Below are 27786 nucleotides of genomic sequence, written 5' to 3' on the forward strand. Positions count from 1 at the left end.
TCGTCGCCGCCGCGAACAGGTCGATCTGGGGTGTGCCCCACCGTCGGAAGAGGCGATCCACCAGATCCTGCCGTAGTTCCCACTCGTGGCACGAGCGCAGCTCCCTGCTGAGTGAGTCGGCGATGGTGTTTTTTATCCCTGCCAGATGAAACGGCACCAGAAGAATCCCTTGGGCGACGGCCCAATGCCACAGGTCCTGCGCCTCCTTGGACAGCGCTGGGGACCTGGTTCCGCCCTGTTTCCTGATGTAAAACATGGTGGTGGTGTTGTCGGTGAAGATCCTCACCACCTTGCCCTTGAGGGACGGAAGGAAGGACCTGAGGGCCCAAAACACTGCACGGAGCTCCAGGACGTTGATATGCAGGGACTTCTCCGTCGGGAGCCAGAGTCCCCTTGCGTGCAGATTTTCGGTGTGCGCTCCCCACCCTTCTAGGGAGGCATCCGTGGTCACAGTCACCTGGTGGGCTGGGGTCTGGAAGTCCATGCCCGCCGTCAGATGCGCGCGGGTGCCCCACCACCGTATCGCTCGTCGGAAACTCTCGTCTAGCTTGATCCTTTCCTCGAAGCTGCCCGTCGTCTGGATCCAGCGCGCATCCAGGAATTCTTGCAACGGGCGCATCCGGAGCCTGCACATGGGAATGAGGTAGATGCAGGAAGACATCATCCCGAGGAGGGACTTGATGGACCTCACTTTGGCCGCGTCGGCCACCAACATCCGTTGCACCTTGCCCAAGATGGTCCTGGTCCTCTCCTCCGACGGGGAGGCCAGAAGGGACACTGTCGAGCCTCGCTCCCAGAAACAGTGCGACTTGCGCGGGCACCAGGTGGGATTTGGCGTAGTTCACGGAGAATCCCAGGTCCGTGAGGAGTTGGACGGTCCTTGCCGTGTGGACCACGGCGAGCTCCCTCGTCTTGGCGCGGATGAGCCAGTCGTCCAGGTAGGGGTAGACGTGAATCCCCTCGCGGCGCAGCTGCGCCGCCACCGGTGCGAGGCACTTGGTGAAAACCCTGGGTGTCGACCGTAGTCCGAAGGGAAGGGCTTTGAACTGGTAATGACGCCCTTGGACCACGAATCTGAGGAATTTTCGGTGCCCCTTTAGGATGGGAATGTGGAAGTAGGCATCCTCCAAATCCAACGACGATAGGAAGTCTCCTTCCTCCAGCTGACCCAGGACGTGCTGGAGGGTGACCATCCGGAACTTCTGCGCCTTGATGAACTTGTTCAGACGTCGCAGGTCCAGGATGGGGCGCCATCCTCCCGTCTTCTTCTTCACGAGGAAGTATCGCGAGTAGACTCCGGAGCCCCGAAGCCTCTTTGGGACGAGTTCGATGGCGCCCTTTCTGAGCATCGCCTTTACCTCCAGGAGAAGTTGAGGGACGTGAAGTTCTTTCCTGGCCACGGGGGGGACGCGCAGGCACCTTCTTTGAAATTCGAGCGCGTGGCCCCGGGCCAGGGCGTCCAGCACCCAACGGTCGGTGGAGATGGACTCCCACACGCTGACGAAGCCCGCCAGCCGGCCTCCCACCGGGGTGCTTCGGTGGGGGCCCGACCCCACGGCCGGTTCAATCCTGCTTGGACGCGGCCTTGCCGCCTTGACCTCCTTGGCGACGACGACGGCGGGGTCCGCTAAACTTGCCTCGTCCTCTGTAGGCCTCTTGCGACGACGAGCGGGCCGCTTGACGGTAGGAAGCGAAACCGCCGCCGGAACCTTGAGGCGCCCTTGCCTCCGCCGCTCCGAAAGGGCGTCCGTCGTAGCTGCAGGACTCCAAGGGCCCGGGCCGTCTCAGTATCCGCCTTGATGGCCTGAAGGGAATCGTCCACTGTCTTCCCAAACAGGTTGTTCCCGTCGAAAGGCATGTCCAGGACTCTGGTCTGGACGTCCTGCCGAAAGTCCGTAGCTTTGAGCCATCCACGACGTCGAAGGCAAACGCCGTTGCCCAGCTGGCGGAACCCAGTGTTGGCGATGTCCGTCGCCACGGTGATGGCGTGGTCCGAAGCCACCTCACCTTCCTGCAGGATCTCAAGGGCCTCCGCCCTCTTGTCGTCCGGCAGAAAATCCAGCAGGGGAGCCATCTTGTACCAGAGCTCCCTGTCGTAGCGGGCCACGATAGCCAAGGCGTTGGCCGCTTTAATCGTCGTCGCTGCCGACGAGATGACTCTACGTCCCATAGCATCCAATTTCTTTCCCTCGCCGTCCGGCGGGGAAGTCGACGTGGAGGCCGCACCCCCCCCGCTTTCTTCCTGGCTGCCGCGGAGACGACGGAGTCCGGGGTAGGCTGCGCCCGGAGGCATAGGGGGGCCGCACCCCCCCCCCCGCTTTCTTCCTGGCTGCCGCGGAGACGACGGAGTCCGGGGTAGGCTGCGCCCGGAGGCATAGGGGGGCCGTGTCCGGGACCCGGTACTTTTTCTCGTACCGGTCTCTTCTTGCTGGCGTCGTGGAAGGGTTCTTGAGGAGGGAAAGGCCCTCATCCCAAATGTCGTCCAACAGAGGCACTGCGAGGACCGTCTTCCTCTTGGCCTCGCGCCGCTGATAAAGGAAGCCTTCCTTTTTCTTCTCCTCAGGGCAGAGTTGGAAAAGCTCGGAAGCCCTGGAGATCATGGAGTGGAAAGATCCGATCTCGTCGGGCGGAGAAGCCCTGGTGGGAGGCGACGACGGAAAATCCTCGTCGTATGCCTCGTCGTCCGTACCCGTCGCTGCCGTGTCAGTCCCCGTATCATCCCCTCGAGTGGACGGGGAGGAGGGCTGGACGGGGCGCGACGGTTGAAAAGGAGGTGGTGGATGGATCCTTCTTTTCTTGGTAGGGGGAACACCAGAAGGTCCCGGTTCTGGATCCCCCGACGGGAGAGGTTCCTCCGTCGGTAACGGTAGCCTCGTCCTTATCTCGGAGCATAAGGACTGTATGGCCAACAAAATGGCCGCCGAGTTGTCTTGCGGCGCTGGCAGAGGGGAATCCGACGGGCGAGCAGGGGCCCCGTCGGTATCCTCGACGATGTCGTCGTCACCTGCGTCGGGGTCCATTCCGACGGGCTGGCCTTCTTCCACGCCTAGGCCGTGGCTTAAGACCTCGATCAGTTCCTCTTCTGAGGTTGAGGCCGAATCTACGACGACGCCCTGCCCCCCCTTCTTCCCCACGGAGGGTTTCACGGGGGTCCTATCGATGGGCACAAAGGAAGACTCCCTCCGAGGAGGCAGGGAGATTCTGGGCCCTGAGGTCGCCACCACTGGTGCAGCCACCACAGGCTGAGCCAGGGCCGCCGCGACCGTTTCGATAGAGGGCTTGGTCGGATGGATCAAGGCCTTCACCACCTTAGGTGCGCTCACCGCCTTATCCTTGAGGGAGGGGGCACTGCCACGCTCCTCCTCTGCCTTAGAGCTCGACCGGGGCCTCTCCAGGAGCTTCGCCGGGTGCTCGGCCTTCCTCTTACCCGACCCAGAGCGTTGGCTCGTGGTTGATGGTGCCGGGGAGGGTGCGCCCTGCCTGGCGCCCGTAGAGCCCGACCGTTCGGCGCTCCCGGTGCCAGCGGACTCGCGGTGCTTGGCCTTATGTTGGGCCCCCGTCGCCGGGGCGCCCTCAAAGGTCTTAGAAGACCGCTCGGATTTCTTCTTCTCGCCAGACGGGCTCTTACCCTCCAGCCAGTTGGCGAGACGTTGATGGCGGTCCTTCATGGTCCGTTCCGACATGTTGCCGCAAAACGCACAGTCCTTCTCCACGTGCGTCTTGTCCTCATGAAGGCAGTAAAGGCAGAAAGAGTGTTCGTCCTCCTTGAAGACGTTCTGCAGCTGGCATCCAGGGCAGACCCTGAACAGCTTTCCGGGCGTCGAGCTTCCCTTCTCCTGGGCCATCTCCGAGATCGGGCCTGAGAAGCTTCTGGAGTCCTCCGAAGTGTAGCTCGACGAAATCTTCACCCTTGAGGGGCACAGATGAATCCGACACGGGTCCCCGTAGATCGGATGTAGGATCGGTGGAGCTTGAGGCTCTTTTGACCGAAAGAATCGAAGTTTTTTTGTGAAAAAGCGCGAAAAATAGCACTAACGCTCGAGAGCAATAGCACGAGGATCCCAACACATGAACGTGCGGTAAAAATCTGAAGATGGCTGCCGGAGGAGGTGCTTAGGTAGAGGGCAGTCATTGGCTGTGGTCAGTATGACGCAGAGACCAGTGATTGGTTATTACTACGAACGACAGATCAGAAACGAAACTGATACTGGTTTTTTCTTTACCGAGGATTCCCAGCCTGACGACGGGGAATATTCATGAGCATGTGAATCCATGCCAGACCCCATGCTGGAGAACAGATGGACATGGCTAGAAGGTCCGGGTACCACGTTCTCCTGGCCCAATCTGGGGCAATTAGGATCATGCGGCTCCCGAAGCGTCTTTATTTCCCGATGACCTGAGGAATGACGGAAATCGGAGGGAAGGCATGTAATAGTGGGAAATTCCACTCCACTACAAACGCATCCCCCAGGGCTCCTCTCGGGGGAAATTCCCTTGAGAAATACCTTTCGCACTTCCGATTGCTTTCGGTCGCAAATAGATCTACTTGAGGGGTTCCCCAAAGGGCAAAGATTTCTTGAATTACTTCCTGATCAAGTTCCCACTCATGGGACACCGTGCTCTGGCAGCTCAGACCATCTGTCATATTCCCCTCCCCGGCTAGATGAACTGCTGTTAAGGAAATTCCTTCTTGAATCGCCCAATACCAGAGCTGCATTGCCTCTCTGCACAGAGGTAGTTACCCTACACCTCTTGTTTAGATGATGCATGGCCAAGGTTGTTAGTCATTATCAGGACATTCTTTCCTCTGACAGACAGCAAGAAAGCCTTCAGTGCCAGTCTGGTTGCTCTCAGCTCCAGAAGGTTGATGTGTAGTTTGGACTCCCGATGGAGCCCAACGACCGCTGATTGTCAGATCGTTGGCATGAGCTCCCCACCCTTTTAGTGAGGCATCCGTCGCTCCTGTGATCTCCGGCCATGGTTGCCATAAAAGTTCTCCTTTCAGGATATTCTCTGAACAAGTCCACCATAGGAGATCCTGCCGAACCTTGTTCAGAATCTGGAGAACTGTTATTCGACCTGAGAACTGGGACAATTGATTCTTTAGAGCCCATTGGAGGGATCTCATTCTCAGACGTGCCTCTGGCACCAGAAAAATGCAGGATGCCATGAGGCAGAGTAACCTTAAGAAGTCATAGGCCTGGAGATTTGGGGCATTTTGGAATTTGGAAACCATGTGAAGAATGTCTTGAGCCCTCGATCTGGGAGGCAAGCTCTTTCCCAGGGATGTGTAATACGGCTCCTATATATTGGAGCTGTTGAGGTGTCATTTGTGACTTCTTGAAATTGAGGGAGAAGCCCAGTCTGTGGAGGAAGTGGCAGGTGACTTTCAGGTGATCTAGTGCTGTTCGGCAGAACAAGCTCTGATCAGCCAATCGTCTAGGTAGGGGTATAAGTGAGTCCCGCCCCTCCTGAGGTGCGCTGCCACTACTACCATCAGTTTGGTGAAGACCCTCGGGGCAGAGGTCAATCTGAATGACAGGACTCGAAACTGATAAGTGTGAGTCGCCAACTACAGGTATTTTCTGTGCTTGGGATGAATCGGCACATGAAAATAAGCATCTTGGAGGTCCAATGACACCAACCAGTCCTGAAGTTGAAGGGCCTAAATGATCTGAGAAAGGGTGACCATCTTGAATTTGTCCTTCCTGAGGAACTTGTTCAAGTTTCTTAAATCCAAGATGGGTCTCAGTCCTCCGTCCTTTTTGGGGATCAAAAATACGGGGAGTACCATCCCTTGTTTCTCTCCGCTGCCGGTTCTATAGCACCTTTCTCCAGCAGGGTTAAAACTTCCTGCTGTAGTAGCGTGTCTGAAAATTTCAAAGGGTGTCTCCTTGGTGGATTGCCTTGAGGTTGCACTACAAAAAGGCAGTAACCTTGGGCTATTATTTCTAGAGCCCAAACATCTGAAGTAATGGCTCGCCATTCATGCAGATGCTGTGACGGCCTGCCTCCTACAGGTGCCTTGTGATGTAAGTCCTCAAAGCGGTTTTGAGGCGGTTGCTGCAGCCGCTGATGGCAAAGAGGCTGTAGCTTGAGCTGGCTTTGCACGTTTTGCTCGTCCACTACGAGTGGCCTTTCTTTGGCCCCTTTGACTGGGCATTCCCCTCATCCTTCCATATGAGTAGTAACAATAGGATCGTCCCCTCCAAGATTGACTTGTCGCACGAAAAGTCTGATGCTGCCTGATCGCAGCTCCCAAAGACTTGGCTGCTGCTTTTGAGGTCTGAAACCTCTCAAGTCTCTCGTCAGCCTTGCTGCCGAAAAGGTGACCCATCAAAGGACATGTTTAGAAGAAGGTTCTGTACATCTGATGCAAAACCCAACTTCCGTAACCATGCAAATCTGCGCATTACCGTGCTAGTGGCCATGGACCTGCTCACACTATCAACAGTGTCCAAACCAGATTCAAGGGATTCCTGCATAGCTTCCTTTATATCTCTAACAATGGCTAGGAATCCTTCCCTTTCCTCCCCTTCTGGTATGTGCTCTGCCGCCATCGCAATGCACTCCCACAGAGTGTACGAAAACGTTGCCAAGGCACATGTGGAGTTGGCTGATTTTAATGCCATATTCCCAGCTGAAAATACCTTCCGTGCCCGGCCATCCACATGCTCATCGTCCCTGTCTGGAGGGATAGAAGGGTATGCAATCTTGTTAGAAGCTGTGGCTGCCTGTATGACCAAACTCTCGGGAGAGGGATGTTTAGACAGATCGCCTGGGGTAGCTATTAGCAGGGCGGTATTTTGAAGCAAGGGATTTATTCACTGTAGGAATAGAATCTTGAGTCTCCCAATTTTTGGCCACCCTATTTTGTAAGGCCACATGGAAAGGTAGAATTGGGTCTTCAGTAGGACCATGGTCCAATATGTCTGTAAAATCATCTTGAACAAATTGGGCTGGAGGTCTGGCCCATTCCTAAATCTATTACTTTAGTCATTAATTGGTGGTATGATGGATTGGCATGTTCACCTGGCTCTGGTCTACCAAATTCATTTTCTGGGGACGTATCAATAGCACTTGCATTGTGCAATGATTCAACCAGATCCTTCATCATGCTTTCTTCTGAAATTAGGCATTCTGGGACATTTGGAGCACCATATTCGAGCCCAAAAGGTACATTCTCCTCATCGGATTTCTCTTGTTCCTCAAAAATGGAGGTCAAGGATTTGAAAAACTCCTTCCTAGGGAGAGGTTTGAAAACCTTTTCTGGAAGAGGTGGAGTGCTAATGGGTCCTGAATGCATCACAGGTGTGTTAGCCTTTTCTTTCTCTCTTCCAAGCTGGAAGTTCGGTGTCAAGGGCTTCGGGGTCGTCATGGACAAAGGCGTCGATAGCGCTGACGCAGTACCCAACTTTGTTGGCTTAGAGGGCGTCGAGGCGCTCTTCGAAGACTTGCCCTTCAAGGTATGTTCAGTCTCGTTGCCGGTGACCTCTAGCGGTCGACTCGACCGGTCTCTCGCTCGGCTTCCTAGAAGGTCCTCCTTCCTTCGATCAACCGGGCTAGATGGCGTGCGAGTGTCTGAGCGATGACAGAGGCCTTCGAGGGACCATCGACTAGACATCGACGCACGGCGTCCCCTGCCGAAAAAATTTCCGAAGCAGCTGAAGCTGGATGGAATCAAAGATGAGGAATACATTGGAGGATACAATCCACTCGAAATCGTATTACTTTAACCGCAAGGTTTTTGATTGACGCCGCTTTATTTTTCTCTCATGTTGTTGAAAGTATGTCTTGTGGCCCAATATACACCGACATAATGGATTATTGCATTCTATTTGTATGAATGCAGAATATGGATTATGGTGATCAACACCTTTTGTAAATATGCACTGATAATTTGATGGTTTTGAAAATGTTGGGTATGATAAATATCACATCTCAGGGATGCCAAACTATCTGTTGATCGATTTAATCAAGATGCCTTATGTACACCCAGAGGAAGGACTGGAGTCCGAAATGCATCAGCCATGGGTGCATTCACAGAGACATCCAACTGGCAAACATAGAACAAAACATGTGTCAAAATGTAAATTTATGAAAAAGTAGCACAAAGTGAATGAGAATTAATATGAATGACATTAAAACCACAGAATGGATGTTCGGGTGTGCAGCCCACACCGAAGTCCATCTAGCCTTGGTTGTTCTTTTCCTTTCCAGTATTTGTGCGCAGTTTATTGGATTTGCACCAAATTCTTTAAAAACAATTCTGTATAAGAAGGAAAACGACAAATAGCTGTGCCCACCCACAACATTCAAACACTTTCACAGGGAGACATTTAAAAGACTAGTAAACTGCAGGAGAAAGATATTCATTAGGAAAATACATCAATAAGTGGGAATTGCGTGAACATAATTTGTTATTGTGCACCCTTATCAACTCCATTCCCATTCAAAAAGCTTTGCGTCAATTGCTCAGCCACTGTTACCAATAAGTGAACCAAGGGAATCCCCCTGCTCCCTTGTGCTACATGATTCGCTAGTGTACTTGAAAACGTGTGCAGAGAAGAGTTCCTTACTTCACCTACAAATAGGAGCCTGGTACTGAATACTGGGTGAGTGAAAAGGTCTTTAAATCGGAAAAAAGAATTTAGAAAGACAGCCCTGAATGCGCAGAGCTAGTCTTTCTAAATCTGTCAAGCCCCTGCCCCACACGAGTGCGTGCAGGGGCCAACAGACTGATAAGACAGGCAGGAGAATACAGACGTGGGAAGAGGTGTGTGTGTGTGCGTGTTAGTGTGGGGTTAAGGTGCGTGGGTATTGGCGTATGCATTTGGGGATATTTAAATACGTTAGGGGTAGCATAGGGACAGAGATAAGGAGGGTGCAGGAATAATGGGAGTAGGTTTGGGGGTGAAGTCTGCATCAGAATTATCTAAAAATAATTTGTCTTTTTTGTGAGCCACCTTCAATATTCACATAAAACCGAATATTGATCTTGTACAAAACTGCAAATAACCAAGTCTATCCAATTAGGCAGTGGTGAGTGCTACGCTCTCAAAATTAGCAACTACCACCAAGCCCAGTGTCAGAGGCTACGTTAAAATGTTTCAAATCTCGTTTCAAAAACAAATTACAAACGCACTTGTGTACTTACTTGCAGCTTGGCAATGAAAGCGGAATCCACGAGGAATCGTGCCTGAAATAAAAGTTTAAACCATTAGACTTGAGTGAAACCCAACTTTTCCGTATAGCTCCTTACCCAGATCACTTCTGCTACTCAATCGCAGCAACTTTGCACTGTGTCAGTTTGAGAACGTGTGTAAGCAATACTAACATTAAAAGTAAGCACCTGCACAAATCTAAAATGAGGCAAATAGATTGCACATTTTGGGAGACAGGGAGGTTAACATGGCCAACACCATATTTTTAATCTTTCTAGCAATTGTCTAGTATTTCAAAAGATTCTCAGGGATCGACTGGGAAGATATGCCTACATGAACATATCGCCAAATGAAACCAGTTACTTGTAACTCATGTTCTAGAGCATGATCCTACATGGATTCACACGCTCATGAATATTCCATTGCCAGGCTGGGGGTCATCAGTAATATTAAAGCAGTTTTGCTTTAAAGCTAAAGCTGCTAGTCACTTCTATAGCTTATTAATGTGACTTTAGGTCAGACTGCTCCAACCAATGGCATTTGTCCTCCTAAGCTCCACCCCTGGGTGCCATCTTCAGATGATTGTCACGCATGTAAAGAGGCAGAATGAAACAAGAGCCAGAGGGGATGGAGGGAGGGTTTCCTGTGAATCCATGCAAGACCCATGCTGGAGAACCGGAGTTAACGGTAACGTGCTCCTTCTACAGATTAAAGTAAAGTGAGTAGATCCAACTGGGCGCTTGATGTCCCAACGTGTAATGGAGCTTGCTGCACTGCCATAGCTTAGACTACTCCCAACCTCAAAAGGGACATCAGGAAAAACAGGGTGGCTCTGGATTGTTGAGCTAGCCTAAATAGTCATGATTTAAATGATCATACCATACGTGTTATTAGCAAGATAAAGATGTAAAATTGGTTAACTGCAATTTTATTCTGCATAATTCAACAGTTCAGCCTAAGGCCTAAGGGCTGAACTGTTTGATTTTACAGAATAAAATTGCAGTCAACCAATTTCAAACCTTTATCTTGCTAATGACACCTATCATTTAAATCATGACTATTTAGGCTGGCGCAACAATCCAGAGCCACCCTGTTTTTCCTTGTTCCTTCTACAGCAAGGAGTCTTACATGAATAAAATTACACAGCAGCAGATCTACAACCAAGGAAGGTGGTAAGGCTCACAGAAGTAATACACTTACCCCGGGAACAGACTCGCCTCATGCAAACTGGTTGTGATACACTGCTTGGCCTACCCGGGATGATTCCCCAGAATCCCGGTCAACACAATCTCGTGAAGAGTGGGTAGATCTCTACATAGCAGCCCTGCAGATGCAACACTGGGGAAACCAGAGAAAAACTGCAATCGCTGCGATGGCTCTGGTGGAATGGGCCCTCAGCTGGCCTGGCAGGGGACTAGATGGCAATGTGCGACAGCCAGAGAGCCACTTGGAGATCAAAGCCTTGGACTGGGCTTTGCCCATGTCCCACAGGTCCAAAATTTATGGAAAGTCGACAAGTCTTTCGAAAGTCCTTTATGTGCGCTACATAAAGCTTCAAGGAACATGCAACTTCCAGTGACTGCAAAGATCTTTCAGCAGGCAACGGGTTTGCAAAGAAAACTGGTAACACAAAAAGGCTCATTTAGATAAGTGACAGGACTTCTGGCATGAAGAAAGGATGAGATTGCAAAACCATTTTAGCGGAATCGAATGACAAATTCGGAATCTTACAGGAGAGAGCCTGTATGCCCCCCCAAGCCGTCTGGCCGAGGTGATTGCCACCCATCAGTTTAGACAGTACCAGATTTGGCTCCCACACAGGGGCAGGAGCATTCACTGGAGGGACTGTTCTGTGCAACCACAGGGAAAACCTGCACGAGCCTGGGTGTACCAGGAAATGGCAGCCACGTGGACCTTGATAGATGCATGGGCAGGGCCAGACCCGACAAGTGAGCAGATACAGAAGCCGTCGCACTGTCACACGCAGCACAGAAATCTGTGTGGCCGGCACCACACAGAAGCGCTTCCACTTGTGTTGGCAGCAAGCATAGAAGGGTCCTGGCCTTGGCTAGAATGTTCCTGCATTCCAAAGACAAGTAGTATCTAAATTGTAGGGCTGCAGGAGCCAGGCCGTGAGGCTCAGACAGCGAGTTGTGGTGCAGAATTGACCTTCCTTCTCTGGAGAGAAAGTCTGAAGTGGAGGCAGTTTGATGGCTGGAACCACTGACAGATGGAGAAGGTCCAAGTACCAGATCTGCCTGGACCACGCTGGTGCAATGAGGATCATCTTGCAGTGGCAACGTCCGAGTGTGCTGATCACTTCTAGCAACACAGGTATCGGTAGGAATGCATTCTGGAAGATGCCCTCTCCAAGGGGATGAAAAGGCTTCCCCCAGACACTGAGGATCGCAGCTGGCAAACTTCTGACACGTGGCATTGGTAGGTGTAGCAAAAGTCAATATTCGATAGACCCCGCCACTCGCCGAAGAGACAAAACACTTGAGCTTGCTGAAGCTCCCATTCAAGGCAGGACTGCAGTTCCCCCGATGAGAATGTGCGACTGTTCTGAACACCAGTCAGGTGAAATGGGATGAGAAACATCCATTGAGCGATGACCCAGTACCATAGATCTGCACCTCATGAGAGCGGGGGAGTGCATCTTGACCAGTTTACTAATGTAAAACATGGTGGTGGATGTTCCAGGAGGTTAATGTGCAACTCCCCTTCGGGAGCCGGAGGCCTCTGGCATAAGAATGTCATGTGTGGGCTCCCCAACCCTCCAGAGAGGCGCCTGTAGTAACGATTGCCTGAAATGCAGGGATTAGAAAGGAAACACCCTGCAAAAGATGCAGGTGAATAGACCACCATTACAAGGCCTGACTAAAAGCACAGGTGACTTGCTGTCATCTGGCATCCAGAAATTCTGGAACGACCATCTGTAGTCTGCAAAAGGGAACTAGGAGGCTATCATCCCCAGCACAGACTTGATGGATCGGACCATTGCAAAGAAAGTGGTCGATAGCCATTGGATGTTTTCCAGGATGGCCTTCACTCTCACTTCCGAAGGGGCTGCTAGACAGTATGTAAAGGTGGGATCCAGGAATAGCGCATTCTGAGATGGCACTATGCAGCACTAATCCCAGAAAAGTTAGGGTCTGGATGCCAGATTGGCTGATCCGATCGTGCTCACGTGCTGGAAATTGGCCAGGCAAGGATAGATCTTAATTCCCTTGTGACAGCCTGTTTAGGAGTCTGCGTCCTGGATGGAGGGCGATGGCACTGGTTGCCACTTCTGCAAACCTGGGACCTTACCCTATAGGCCTCCAGGGTGGTTCAACGGGAAGGCTGGCGATGGAGCGAGGTGAAGCCTTTGAAAGAACAAGACTTTCCATATAGAGGGGCAAAAAGATGGCCTCTGTTGGGGGGAGTGCCCAAATAATTTTTTTCTGTCTGTTTTTATTGCCTGCAGGGTGTCTACCACCTTCCCAAAGAGGTTACCATCTAATGGCATTTCCACTACCTTGGCCTGCACATGTGTGTAAGTCGGTGGCCTTGAGCAAACCTTTGCCCAGGAGGGCCAATCCATAGCCCATCTGCCAAAAACCAAATCAGCGATGCCCAAGGCGACTAATCGAATGGTTGGAGGCTACTCCCCTCAGAACGCTGCCAGGGCCTCTGCTTTGTCCTCCAGAAGGAAGTGGATGGGTACCAGCTTGTATCAAAGCTTTGCCATACCTCGAGAGAATTGCTAGGGTATTGGCAGCCTTGATAGTAGCCGCAGTCTTGATACGCTTCCCAGTCGCATGAAGCTCTTTACCCTCCCGGTCAGGAGGAACCATAGAAGAGGAAGATGGACTGAGGACCTCTTACTAGCCGCAGCCGAGACCCCAGTCTGGCGATGGTTGGGATCAAAGGCACTTTGGGGCCGAGTCAGGGACCCCAGTACTTTTTCTCCAAACTATCCATTTTGCCAGAATTGTCGTAGGGGGTCTTCATGACCAACAGTCCATCCTCACAAATGTCATCCAAAAGGGTAACTGAAACAATAGTGCCGTTGGAGGACTCCAGTCATTCGAAAAGGAACCCTGCCTCTTTAGGCACGAGGTTGAATGGCTTTGCTGCCCTTGGAGATCATGGAATAAAACAAACTGATTGTCTGGTGGAGTCCCTCCAGTGGCACATCAATGTCAGGAGGCTACCCAGTACCCTGGTTTTCCTGTGTTGCGACCGTATTGGTGTCTGGATTGCTCATTCCAACACGGGAGGAGGTGCAACCTGCAAAGGCAGAGGGGTAATGGGAGTTGGATGAGAAAGTCAGCTGGATTCGGGAAGGCCTCAGAGGGCTCCTTGATTGAGCAGGTATGGGAGCAGCTTGTAGATGCTGCTGGATTTTAGACACCAGCATGTTTAGAGGGGTCAAAATGTCCAATGACATCTCTTGATGCAGGAGTGGGTGCTGGGTTTGAGGCGAAGGGCTAAAATGCAGAGATGGAGACCCCTTGCTGCGGCAGTGACAAAATAGGATCAGGCTCCCCTAAAAGCCCTCTGGCAGGTGATCCTCAGAACTGGGTGAGTGCACAATTGGTGGTGGTGGTGGTATCTTGGGAGGCCCCAAAGAAGACAGGGTGAAGAGTGGCACACACTTGGTGGGTCTAGGGAGAAAATGGAGAGCTAGAGGCATCTCTCTCCAAATTGGAGCCCCTAGGAAAAGAAGCGATGAAACTGAAGTCTGACAGTGATGACGAGGTTGATGGTGGAGCAGCCGACAGTCCTTGAACGGGTAGCACTTAGATGAGTTCTTATGCTGGACTGCTGCATCAGCGATTTCCCCCCAGACGGAACCTGCCCACGTGACTAAGCCTCTCGGATTTGGGATCTGCGGCAGCCGTCAACTTAGTTGTTGGAACATTGGAGGATTTGCCTTTTTTTGACTCTTTCCTTGGGAAGTGTCCTCAGAGGATCTAAACGTCTTGTAACAGGGAGCACGCTCTTTGGGCCTGTCGACCCTGAAAAAGGCAAGACCGTGCACAAAGGCAACGTCAGAGGCCTTACCTTCCTCAATTCACGCCCCCAACCTCGTATGGCGTTAATTCTGCATCTTGGAAAATACCTGGCTTATAGAACATCCATCTGCATCTTGGTCGGGAGGCAGGCAGTAGATGCACTTCTTCGATGTTATGCAGTAATTCTTGCAGGCTCCGACGAGACTTATCCTTGTGGCATCCGCCATGTGAATGAAGAAGGCTGAAGCCTGGACCTGCACCGCCAACGGGTTATAGATCAGGCGATGGAAAGGATCTCATCCGGCAACGGTTCCCTGCAGCCAGTAGTCAACACGACTTGAAGACCAAGAAAGTTTCTTGCAAAAATAGGCAAAAAAGTGATCGAATTCCAAGGAGCGAAACACGAGGACTGCCAACAAGAACATGTGTGGTAAAAATCAGAAAATGACCTCCAGGGATGGCGAATGTCATTGGCTGTGGCAATGTGACCCCCAAAGTGACAGCAAGAACCTATAGATGCTTTAAAGCAAAAGCTTTTTACAAAGGATTCCTAATCTGACGAAATATTCATGAGCATGTGAATCCATGTAAGACCCCCATGCTGGAAAATATACAAGTAAACAGCACTTCAAATAAAGCTCCTGTGCAACAGCAAAGAAAAAAAAAGATTTTACATACCTGTAGATCTTCAAGCTTCCTTCCCCAGTCGCCGAGCCAGGCAGAGAATTTGCAGCAATTTTAAATGTCACAGCAATACAGAAAATATGCATTAGCATAAAAGCTTTCAAAGGACGCATACTCCACCTCGATGTGGAATTTCTCACTGAAAATGAAAGTGTTCAAAGGAGACATGTGGGATTGCATGTTATCTGAGAAAGATAAAAATGGAAACCCTAATGCCTATAGTGGAACTCAGGAAAGCTAATGTTTTAGCTAGATATATGAAATGAGAATTCACTCAAAGGTACATTTCTGTTCACTTGCCTACCTTTTCTTGCACAAGTGACTTTCCGCTTTCACGCTTTGTTTCAGGTGTGTAGATTTGCCTGGGCAGTTATGTTCCCAAGACTAGCCTTATACTCAGATCTTAATCTAGGCTGTCAGGTGTGACATTCACCTATCAAAAAAAGCAGCAACTTTACCTAGAATGGTAAAGTGCTAGCATTTTCGGGCTCAGGATGGATAGTACTTCCTAATCCAATCATATGTGCAGGCAAAGTATTGTCATTGAGGATTGACGCCTTTCAAGAGAGAAACAATACAGCAAAAAAAAAAAAAAAAAAACACATTACAATTAAAAAATGAGCAACCAACGCCCCCAAATCTTTTACAATTTAGATGTCACCCAAGCATTCTAGCCGATGTTATATATTCACTGAAAACCATTTAAAGGTGATATTTTTTAAGTGAAGTATACAGATGGGATAAAAAGTGCAAAACAAAACTCCAAATGTGAACGTTACTATAGCAACTGGAACTCCAGTGAAATATCTTAGCCAATGCTAAGAAATCAAAATTTGTGCCAATTCCACTGGGAAACTGGGCTTTACAAAAAAAGAATTATTGTATTGCCCATCAAGTCACATTTTAATTCTACCAATCAGGGGTGGGGGGGGGGAGGCAGTTTTTCCACAGCTTTTTCGCTGCTTATGTCCCGTATTAAGTGGGTGTGAGCAGTTAATTTGTGTTAGCATTGCAGAACAGTGGCCAAATGGTTGTGCTTTGAAATTTTGGTTGGCATCACCAACTCTGCAATAAACAGTGGGAACATTGGGAAAGGATGGTCCTACCTTAAAACCAGACATCACTTGCCCCACTGATAACTCCAATCTGGAGCCTGCAATCAAGCAAACATGGTTGGAAAGAATGCAAGGACTTCCAGGCAATAACTCATGCCAGAGCAAGGTTCTAGCACCGAAAAATAGAACTGCAGCTTTGCCTCTCAAATGAGTAGTCATTGCACCCCAAGACTTTCTTGCCAAAATAGGATAGTAGTAAATACAAGCTGTAATCCAACACGTTAGCCCATGTCTTGGGTCCAATAAGTACAACCAACGTTCATGAAGTCAACGGTTTGGCTGTTTATATTTGAAGTTTTACATATACCAAACAATCTAAGGCCCAATTAACTGCATATTTGGATCGCTTCAGTAGGGAATGGGGATGAGCACCACCTTGTCTTTATAGAAAGGATCCAATTGTAGAGTGCCTGATCTCTCCTACACTTTTAGCTGATGAAATTACTAGTAAGAATACTATTGTCTAGGACTTAGCTACCCTGTGAATGTGCATAAAAAGGACACGAGTTAGGCTAGCAGTGTTCAGCTCCCAGAAAGGGTTAGGCCGGAAAACCAAAATGAATCATAATGTAGCAAACACTTCAAAGTGCTTGATTGATCAGCTAAGAACAAAGGCATGTTGGGTCCTTTTGCACAGTAGCCTGTGGCTTCCAAATGCACGTTAGAGCCCTGTTCTAGCTAGATAAATAGATGACCACATTCTTTGTACTAGCATCGTGCATATTCTTGAAGGCACACCATTGACAGAACCACATGTTCTCAGTGCAACCTCTATGGTTTAGGTGCATCAGGCTATCCAATTTCGCACCTCAAAAGGATCAGATGACCGAACCTGCTGGTACTGAGAGACTGTCACCATACCTCAAAAAGGCACTTGGGATGAGCTCACTGCATTATTGGGTCATGATCGCACATTCGCATAGCATTCCAGACAGAACCTAAGACTTCCTGCAATCCCCTAAATATCCTATGTATTTGAATGAAAACAAACTGGTCAGATCCATGGGAACAAGGAGCGCCCTGTAGGAAGGCAAGGTCCTGGAACACGCCGGGAGTTGCAAAGTTCTATGGTCAGCATTTCAGATTTGAAGAACTTTCAAAGCTACTGGTGATGTAGTCCACCCACCCTCTGAGTATAAGACTACATGCTTCACACCAATTGTCCTAAAGCTGAGCTTTGATAGGAAAGTCCTGTTTGAGGATCCAGTTGCTAGGCCTCGTAGGAGAATAGCATCTTGGGCCTCATTTCCACATTTGCTGACATAATGGACGAGGTTGGTGGTGCAAGTCTAAAATGCATCATGCTTTTGATGGGTAGACCTCATTCGAGCTCCCATTTGATGGATTTAGAACTTTTATATAGGAGGTCAAAACGTTGTCAGAATGCAGTGAGCAAACAACTCTGACAAAGGCCCTAGTGCATGAAAGGGTTTGGTCCTTTTACGCCACCCCACAGACTCTCACCCTCCCCCCCCACCAAATCAAAGGGATTATCTGAATTGATGGCAGAGCCATAGGGTGGTGAACCAATAGATGGACTCCTAAACTCATTCTCAAATGTTCATCTCCAGTATTCGTGGCTTTCCTAGACTGCAGCAACACATTTTACCAATTTTTTACCACCGACTCCTACCTCCTCCTATCCAGTTATATACCCAACTCACCATCTATATTTCTTGCAGTAAAAGAAAAAATATAGCAAAACGTGATTCAGCCGGTATGCAAGTCAACCAAAGTGGCCAATACCAAATGCCCAATTAATAAAGGATGACCTCTCGAGGAGGGGTACAAACTGCTTGAATTCAGAGTAGTTTCAAGTTAGTAACTGCCTGTCCACCCTCTCCTGTGATGGTGCAACACTCTGAATGTTATGCCTGATCCCATGAACTGGGTTATTTGGCGTAAGGCAGAATCCTGTGCAGTGCCCTTAGGGACCACTACACACAATTAAGACCACAGTTGGCAATACAAGTTTTACCTTTGGTACAAGCCCGTACTACTATGTTATAGTGGTAGCAGTAGCAGAGCAGCCAGGCTTATCTCAAGAGTATATGAGCAGTAGCAGAGATTACACAAAGGGACCAGAATTGTGACTCAAGCAAACACTGACTCGATGTTTCAGGTAAAACATAAAAGTACATTTTAAACCATCTGTTCATAAAAACACTTCACTTCTATAAATTCAAAATCACATGTAAAATACACCACACAACCACTTCCACTTGTTCCAGCAAATTCAAGGTAAGTACATTAAGATTTGACAGACCGGTGTTGCGATACTAACGCGTACCCATGGATAGAAATGTTCACGGAGTTAACACACTTTGTACTTTAGAATTTCAAACAAGGGATATGGGAATAAAATCACAGGCAATACTTTTGTCTAGGCAAGGGAATCGGAGGACTCGTTCAAAGATACAGATTAAAGTCAATAGGCCTGCGCCAGTGTCAATGGAGCAGATGCTCAGTTGCCGAGGATCACACGTTGAACAGGTCGAGATTCGAGATGGCAAGAGCACTTAGATATTGTCAGATGAAGGAAAAGTTATAAGAGGGAAGAAAGACCGTATAAATTGTCAGAGGAAAAGTGTTTACCCCGATTCCAGATGGTCAGTCGGAGAGAACGACCAAATGTGCACAGTACCTTATTCCGTTGGAGAAAAGCTGGTGCCATGGCAGTAGTTCCTGCAGACTCACGGTTCCTGCGGCTTCAGTCGTGGGGACAAGCAGGGCGTCTGGAGCGATCTGGCCTACCAAGGGATGAGGCCAGCAGCAGCGAAAGACAACTATGAATAAAAGGCGCGCTCCTTTAAATCAGGAGAGGGCTCTTCTTATGGCTATCCGGAACACTACAGCACAGCCGTGATTTCGACCCAGGAGAGGATTCTCTGTCTGAAGAAAGGGTGAACTTGTTGATCCCACCAGGCTCAAGGGAAGACGACTCCGGACTGGATCTTCTCTTGTCATTGAAGGGTAGATAGCTCAGGACTGCAGCAGGGCTTCACCGGGATTCGGGGTTGCAGCAGCAGTCTTCTATGCTTCTCTTCAGTTCCTTGCAGTTCCAGTGGCGACTGCCTTCTAGCCCAAGAGTCCTGCCTTTTATGCCAAAATCCCCCATTCACACAGCATGGCTGTCAATCACTCAGCAGGGTGATGTCCAGCCCCGACAACCACCTCAGCCAATCAATACAAAGTGTGACTCGGGTCTCCAAGAAGACCCCGTGCAGGGGTGATTATACCCCTCCCTCACATTCAGCCCACCTAGACACCCAGATGCCAAAGGAGGGCTTCTGGTCAGAATCCCGCCAAAATGTCAGCGAACAATGGAGGCAAATCTGGTTTGCCGCGCAAAGAAAGACCCAAGAAGGAGGTTAACAAAAAGATATTGTGATTAAACCCAACCGGGGCGAAATAAAAAGTATTTGAGCAAGCGGGTTTAAAGTTCGCGGCTACTAAAATAGCCTAAAACGTTACCACATTATATAATATAACCGCGGTAGGAAAATTAGAGTAGGTACCACTGCCACCAACCAAGTCTTAATGTTAAGGGAGCGAAACAATGCTCCAGGAGGCACAGATAAGAAGGGCTAAGAATTAACCCTTTCCAATACTCCATATAAGATGGTGTACTAGATCCGTGGTTAAAAAGGGACTAAGTAAAGTTAATGGCAACTATACCCTTTTCTGGGGGACAGTAGTCAGCCCCAGAAAATGGAGTCGGTGTGAAGTCTAAGAGACAACCCTGTGTCACTGCACTGAAAGTGCTGTGTAACAGAGTGGGGCTACTGAAGTGGTGTACTCCGAGTCCACAATCACAAAAACAGTAGAAATACACATGGCAAAACACAGGTAGGAGTGGGGGGAGGGGGGGAGAAAGCTCACACTCTTACCAGGTGGAAAATATAAACTCCAGAAATCCAGCAAAGCTGCTGAGGGACTCACTAGGTAAGGGAAATTAGCCATTGAATGAGAATTCTCCCCCAACATCTGGGATGGTACCAACAAACACTTCAGGATGGTCCGGACCACTGAGCAAGCAATTGCCAGTAGGGGTCGTAAAGACTGGAGGGGGGTATCTGTACTTCTGCCCACTATATAGAGGCACAGAGCACACCAGTCAAGGCTCTCCAATAGTAGCTATGGATGAGCAACCAAGGCTGAGACTCAAGGAAGGTGATGCCGGTTGGTACAGTGAGTCCCCAAGCTCCCCCACAAAGAAATGTCCACACACAGTTTTGATAACCGCTCGTTATAAAATAATCTTCAGGTAATCTATACCAATGAATAACACTGCACTCAGGCAACACTATTGTAATGATGCCAATTACATACACAACTATGAGGTACCACAGTATACTTCGATTCAGTAGAAATGCACCAACTGCTGACAGTTATTAAAAAGCATAATAATTACTAAGCATTGGGTGACTTCATATAACTTTACCTAGAAAGGCAGGCAATAGTCAGAAGATTGGCAGAATGCCATCTTTAGGACCAAATAGGCATTAGTGTATGAGGATCCCACCTGGGCAACCAGTATGGAGAAGTTAAGGTGTTGTGAGTAACCAGGAATGAGACACAGACTTGTGGTTTTTGGCCATAACATTTATTAAAGTAAGAGGGGGTGGGACAATGCCTCTGTACCTGCTTCAAGAGGAGTTTCCCTACCTAAAACCAAAACTAAGGGTCTATCAAGGTCGGGATGTCCAAAGCAAAACCGTTTAGTGTCCAAAGTACTATTCTGGGCTTCACATTCTAATAAAATACTAAAGGGGAATGTCCTTGGCCTTACCTGGTTTGCAAATGCTCAACAAGTAAACTGCGTAACTCCCAACACAAATATTTTAACAGAAGAGCATTCCTTATTCCAGAGGGTGATTTCCATTGCCCAGGATTTCTCTTCTCTTGGTTGCTTATTCAACAATATCCGTTCGAGTTTGCTCTTTAGAAAACTAAATTAGTGTGCAACACAATGTGGCTTTGTCTTAGGCTACCTGGCATACTCTCCTGCCAGGTTTCCAGCACTCTTGTGATCAGTACAGTCTTTTTGCTATTCCTGATTTGCTTTTCTCAGGACCTCTTTAATGCATGTAATCGCTATACAATGTTCAACTTGTCGTTCAACTTGTCCTTTCCTGGCTGACATCCCTACCAAGGGTTCCTTTTATATACACACAGTTGAAACTGCCTGGTATATTCTCCTTCCAGGTCTTTCTTGGACGCACTCCCTTGCAATTGCCTGGTATAATCTCCTGCCAGGGCTTTCTTATATATGTTCCTTACACTTTAAAATTGCCTGGTATATTTTCCTGCCATGGCTTGTCTCAGGTGGGCTATGCACACCTCTCCAAAGTGGATATTATCTTGTTCCTCCCTTTTCTAATAGTTTATTTGCCTGGTATTTTATACTAGAAGTGCTTCTTTGCTATATGCATCTCAAACTGCCAATATTGAAAGCCGTTTTCCTTCTGTTCCCTGCATCAGAAATACTATTTTGCTGTCTCCCTCATGTACTTCATTCAGGTTTACTGGGTTTTGGCATCACTGTCAATACGCGCTGGCAGCTTTGACTGGTGTATTCACTCGTGGTAAGCTGGCAGTGTTTGTTCAGCGTCTCATCTTCAGTTGCAGCGTCTGTTTCTGGGCTCCTACATCCACCCGTCCATGCTGGGCTCTTCTGCTTCGTGTCTTCAGGCTCCAGTAAACCAATGGCTGCCACCAAACACATGTAAAACCTGTTTGCTCCTGGCATTCCTGCAGCGTGTTACTACTTTCGGGCAGCGTCCCCGTTTTCGGTTCTTGAACCAGTTTGCGCCACATCTCCCTCTCCGGCCTAGCAGTCTGTCTGCTGGTTCAGCGAGGAAGCTTTCTCTCCCCAGCCGCTGTCTCAGGAGCTGCTCCCTTAGTTTAAATCTTCCAGGCATAGGTATTTGCAAACTACTAGAACGCAGCCTGTGTTCCTGGCTTTCCTTGATCTGCATTCTTTAGTTCATCTTCCTCATTGCAGTTCTTCGGTAGTTATGGGAATGAAGTCCATTGTATTCATTTATATAACGCCACTGTCCCATTTGTATGGCCTCAATGCACTTTGCGGTGATAACGCCCTTGGAGACCAAAAATCGTATGGGAGATTCTTAGCCATAAGGTGTGTGTGCATTCTGCCAGATTAGGGTTTAGGAGGGCTGGCTAAGCTGTTGAGGTCAGGCATGTGGGCAGGTGCGGTTGGTGGTTTAGGATAGAGTGCTAGTGCAGGAGATTGTGTGCCCAGGTGTTAGGCAGAATCCTGTGCAGTGCCTGTTAGGCAGAATCCTGTGCAGTGCCCTTAGGGACCACTACACACAATTAAGACCACAGGTGGCAATACAAGTTTACCTTTGGTACAAGCCTGTACTACTATGTCATAGTGGTAGCAGTGGCAGAGCAGCCAGGCTTATCTCAAGAGTATATGAGCAGTAGCAGAGATTACATAAAGGGACCACAATTACTGTGACTCAACCAAACACTGACTCAAGGTTTCAGGTAGAAAAATAGAAGTACATTTATTTTTAAACCATCAGTTATAAACACACTTCTATTAAACTTTAAACAAAACCACACGTTAAATATACTACAACTAACCAATTCACTTTGTACAGTATGTCTCAAGGTAAGTACCCTGTGTTTGAATGAACAGGTGTTATGAACAAAACACGATACCGCGGATACGGTTGCGATCACTTGACAGTTCGGTCTACTAAATAAACGCGTATCCGTGACATGAAATGCTACCGGGGCAAAAACACACGTAGCACCTGAGATACCCAGATGGAGTTGGAGGCAAAAATCACAGGCAATATTTAGGTTAGGCAGACAGAATCGAGAAACACTCAGAAACAGGAGTTCAAAAGTCAAAGGGCCAGAGCCAGGATTAAGTGAAACCGGAGACCTGTTGTCGAAGATCACACCGATAGACAGTTCACGATTCAGCATTAGCCAAGAGTACTTTGATATTGTCAATGTTCGGAAGCAAAAGTTATAAGAAGGAGGGAAGACAAGGGCAGCCTTGAATATGAAGAAAAGGGATTCACCCAGTTTCCTCAAGCAGAACACAGTACCTTATTCCAATGGTGCAGCTGGTGCCCTGGCAGTTGTTCCTGTTGGTTTCCCGCAGACCCACGATTCCTGGAGCTTTGTTGTGAAGGACGACGTCTAAAGGGGGTCTGCACCACAAAGGGATGAAGCCGGCAACAGCAACAATGAATACAAGGTGCGCTCCTTAAAAACAGGAGAGGCTCTTCAGGTGGCTATGCGGACCACTACAGCAGCATGCAGCAATTTCGACCAAGGAAGAGGATCCTCTTGCTGTAGAAGACGAGCTGTTATCGCCACCAAGCTCAAGAGAAGACTCCGGACTGCATCTTCTCTAAGTCGTTGCAGGGCAGGTATATAAGAAAGCCCTGGCAGGAGAGTATACCAGGCAATTGCAGCAGCCGTCGTTCTGCCCGCTTCTCTTCGTTTCCTTGTAGTTCCAGTGGAGACTCTGACTTCTAGCCCAAGAGACCTGCCTTTCATGCAACAAACCCTCATTCACACATCCTGGCTGTCAATCACCCAGCAGGGGGGTTGTCCAGCCCGGACAACCACCTCAGCCAATCGTGGCAAAGTGCAACTTGGGTTTCCTAGGATACCCTGTGCAGGGGGTGACTACACTCCTCCCTCACATTCAGCCCACCTAGACACCCAGGCGCCTTGAGGGCTTCTGAGCAGAAGCCCGCCAAAAGACATTGAACAAAGAAGGCAAACCTAGTTTGCCGCGCAAAGTAAAACACAAGAAGGACTTTAACAAAAAAATGGCGAATAAACCCAACCGGAGCCAAAAGAAAGACGATTTGGTCAAGCGGCCTTATGTTCGAGGCTAATATAATAGCCAAGAACAGTACCACGTTTATCTAATATAATTGCGGTAGAAAAGTTGGGGTAGATACCAATGCCACCAGCCAAGTCTAAATGTTAAGAGCGAAACAATGCTGTAGGATGTACAGATAAAAAGGCATAAGAATTGACCCTTTCCAGTACTCCATGGAAGATGGGGTGTACTGGATCTGTGGTAGATTAAAGTTAATTGCAACTTTACCCTTTTTTGGGGACAGTAGTCGCCTCAGAAAAGGAGTCGAGGGAAGTCTCAAAGACAACCCTGTGCCACGGCACTGAAGGTGCTGTGACACAAAAAAGGGGCTACTGAAGTGGTGTACTTCAGAGTCCACAATCACAAAAACAGATAGAAACACATAGCAAAACAGTTAAGAGTGGGGGAAAAGCTCTCACTCTTACCAAGTGGAAAAAAATAAACGCCAGCAGCTGCTGGGGGACTCACTAGGTGAGGGGAATCAGCCATAGATGAGAATTCTCCTTAACACTAGGTAGACTGACGTTTTTCATAGGTTGTTGCTGTATACAAGTATCAGAGGTGTTTAGGCACGACAGGTGTTTGTGTCGACGGCTATGCAAGCTGCTAGACAGGATTTGCATAGTCATAGCTGCATTCTATAAGGCATGGATGTCGGTCGTACCTGCGGCATGTGTCCACAGACGTGGAGAATTTTACCCATACCTTGAGCTCTACTGGTGTTAATCTTTGGTGTTGCTTTTCCTTGGTCAAACAGGATTGGCTGGCTTGCCAGCGGAGAGCTCCCGAAATTGAGAGTATGAGTAGTGGGAGGTTGAGTGATGTACGATTGTCTGTGGGTTTGGGGGCGGGGGGTTCCTCAGTTGATTATGGTGTGCAGCTGTGAACGCTCCCGGCATGCCTGCTGGAGTGGGAGGATCGGTGTGTTGGCAGGTTTGACCCAGTGTGTATGGGCCTGTGTCAATCCCATCAGTGTGTGGCAGGACTCAAAAAGAGGATGGAAAGAGCTAGGTTGACAGCCTTTCTGAATGCCAGGTAATTGTCAATGTTGCAGATGTGGAGGGGCAGCAAGTTCCAGATGGTCGGAGCTTGGGAGAATCTGTCAAGTCTGGTCCAGTTGTAAGGGGAAGCGGGGGGTGGGGGGACTACTAGGAGGGACGTTGTGCTCAATCTGAGGGTTCCCGATCTTAGTGTCCTGGAGGGGTGATAGCAAGTGAGATTGCCTTGGTCAAATTCAGAGTCAGTTTTGTGGATGGCACAGTGAGTGATGCACATGGCTTTAGGGTAGTTCTTCGACCAACAGGGAGCCAGTGGAGGACTGTAGGGCTGATGTGTTCTCTGGGAGGGAGGCCAATGAGCAGGCGTGGCGTTTTTGATTCCTTGCAGTTTCCTTAGCTAAAATGCTGGTGCACCTAGATAAGGGCAATTTGCCTAGTCTAAGTGGGAGAGGATGGAGGTTATGGCAGAGAATCTGTGATATATGAGGAATGGGAAGATATGACCGCAGATGCATAGGTAGAAGAAACCGGTTCTGGATACGGAATTGAAGAGCTAGGGGTAATAAAACCACATTCAGCTCGCATCCAAGGTTTATCACCAAGATGGAGGTTGCTGGTAGGGGGACCTAGAGTGTGAGGCTAGGGGATAGGTTGGTGTAAGGAGCGTTTTCCCATAGACTAGGATTTTGGTTTTTGCCAGGATTGTAGATAATGTGGTTCATAGTCAGCCAGTGGCCAGTGTCCGAGACGCGTGATGCCAGATTTGGGCAGGATGAACCCAGTGATTTGGGGATTTTAAGGATTATCTGCATAGTTGTAGCAGGTGAGATTGTAGGAGGGGATGAGTGCAGGGAGTGGGTACAAATAGATATTGGAGAGGAGATAGAGATGCTGCCTGTGGGACCCCCCTCAGGACTCCTGATCCTAGTCTAGATGAAACCTCCATGGCTTGGGCAATGGCCTGGGAGGGCTGTTTAGGATACTACTCACCCCCCACCCACTTTTGACGATGCCGCCACACCCCCACTCCCCCGCAGGGTTCTTAAACTCGCTCAGACCCCTGTTACACTCCTGGAGTGCCTGTAGACTTCGGCAAAGTCAGTTCAGCGGTTTCACGCCTTGGATGTAGGGACGCCTTCTGATCTACCCTTGCAGGGTCGGCCACCTTAGTGGCAGTAGCAGCCATCAACAGGGTTGAGGAGGTCTTAGCCTGTGCTGGTTGAGCCTGGCTTTGGTTGTTTGGCCTTTTTCTCCTCAGTCGGTGGCTTCACGGATTTCTCACGTAGATAAACCGGGGTAAATGACTTCGTCTTTGAAGAGTAGTTCGATGGTAGGCTGGCAATGGAGGCGGCGAGTGAGGACTATTGCGCCCTATTCACTTTGGGACCTGCTTCCGAGGCAAACCCGGTGGACTCAGACTTGCGGCTCTTGGCCTTAACTTGTGCCCTCAAAGGACTTTGAAGACCGCTCCTCTGAACGGCCGGTCTTGGGTGAGGCATGACCCTGTACAGAGCACAGATCCGAGGCCTTGGCATTAAGACATGCCGCCAGCCTACTGTGCCTGTCCTTCGTTTTCTTAGAAAATCTAAGCAAATCATGCACTCTACGTCCTTGTCACCCAGGTACAGGCAGTAGCTTTATTGTAGGCGCTTGTCCTCCAAAAAACATTCTGTAGCCCGCGTTTTGTGCAGTGCCTGCAGAGAGACCTTCCCTCCTCAGTCATGGTCGGAGAGTGCGAAGTAGGCCCAAGGGCCTTGTAGAATCTTCGACAATCTTCGCCCTTGAGGAGCACGGAAGTTCATGGACAACGGATCCCTGCTGTCGGAAGATTAGTTAAGAGCACACCGGCTTCTTTGAAACAAAAATAGAACTTTTTCCCGTCAATAAAGCAAAAAACTTACAACTAGCTCTGAGAACAAACTCTAGAACGCCCAACACTGAAGCGTGTGGTAAAAATCTGAAAATGGCTGACCGAGGAGGGGCTTAGGGACAGGAATTTCATTGGATAGGTCCGTATGACCAGAGGACAGTGACTGGTTTAGAGGAGAACAACAAGTTACTTCTTACTTGGTAACGTTCTTTCGATGGGATGTTCCAACATATTCCTTATCTTGATAGCTCATCTCCAGCTTGCTGGCCTCGGACATTTTTTTTCAATAGAGGGTGCTGCGCGTCGACGTCCCTCGAGCCGATGTCCCTCAACAGCCTCCGTATCAGCGCCAACGTCATCATGCGTATAAATGGACTCGCGCAGCGTCCGTTGCTCAGTTCCGTTTTGACGTCAACAGTTGCTTTACATGAATTGGTTATTGACTCTGAAGGAGCGTAAGCTGTAACCACAAGAGATGTTTTACTGAGGGGATGGATGGGAGTGGCGATAAGGAATACGTCAGAGTAGAATCCCATCAGAACGTTACCAGGTAAGAAGTAACTTGTTCTTCGAAAGGATTGTGTCCTCCAACGTATTCCTTATCTTGATCGACTCCCATAGCAGTGGTGTGTAACTGGAGGTGGGAGTAAAATTGCCATGTTTCCCTTCAAGAATGAACAGAGTGCAACACAGCTTTGCCAAATCTAGTCTTAGAGGAATCCAGGTTGTAAAATCTTGTGAAGGTATGTGCAGATGACCATGTGGCAGCCGCACATATGTCTCGAATCGGTACCCCTCTTTGGAGGGCTGAAGAGGCTGCGATACCCCTGGTTGAATGAGCCCTAAGATTTTGAAGAGGCTCTTTTCCTGCCAGTTTGTAACATTCCAGAACAGCCAAAATAATCCATCTGGAAATGGTCTGTTTTGTTATCGGTAATCCCAATTTGTGCCTAATCCTAGCAAGTCTGCTGATGTAAAAGCTCAAAGCCCGCCTTGGGTCCAGCCTATGTAGCCTTTCTTCCTCTTTCCCCGGATGGGGAGGGGATAAAATGAAGGTAAGGTAATCT

General features: G+C 48.9%; 1 protein-coding gene across 1 annotated transcript in view; it reads right to left on the reverse strand.

The window, feature by feature from the left end:
* The window catches only part of MAEL (maelstrom spermatogenic transposon silencer), a 1183486-nt gene that overhangs the window by 642651 nt on the left and 513049 nt on the right, over positions 1 to 27786 (reverse strand). The window contains exon 5 of the mRNA XM_069635969.1: positions 9158 to 9199. Coding sequence (XP_069492070.1) covers positions 9158 to 9199 — 42 coding nt within the window. The remainder of the gene's footprint in view (positions 1 to 9157; positions 9200 to 27786) is intronic.

Source organism: Ambystoma mexicanum, chromosome 7p (assembly GCF_040938575.1).
Source record: "Ambystoma mexicanum isolate Mex_15411 chromosome 7p, UKY_AmexF1_1, whole genome shotgun sequence".
NCBI lineage: Eukaryota > Metazoa > Chordata > Amphibia > Caudata > Ambystomatidae > Ambystoma > Ambystoma mexicanum.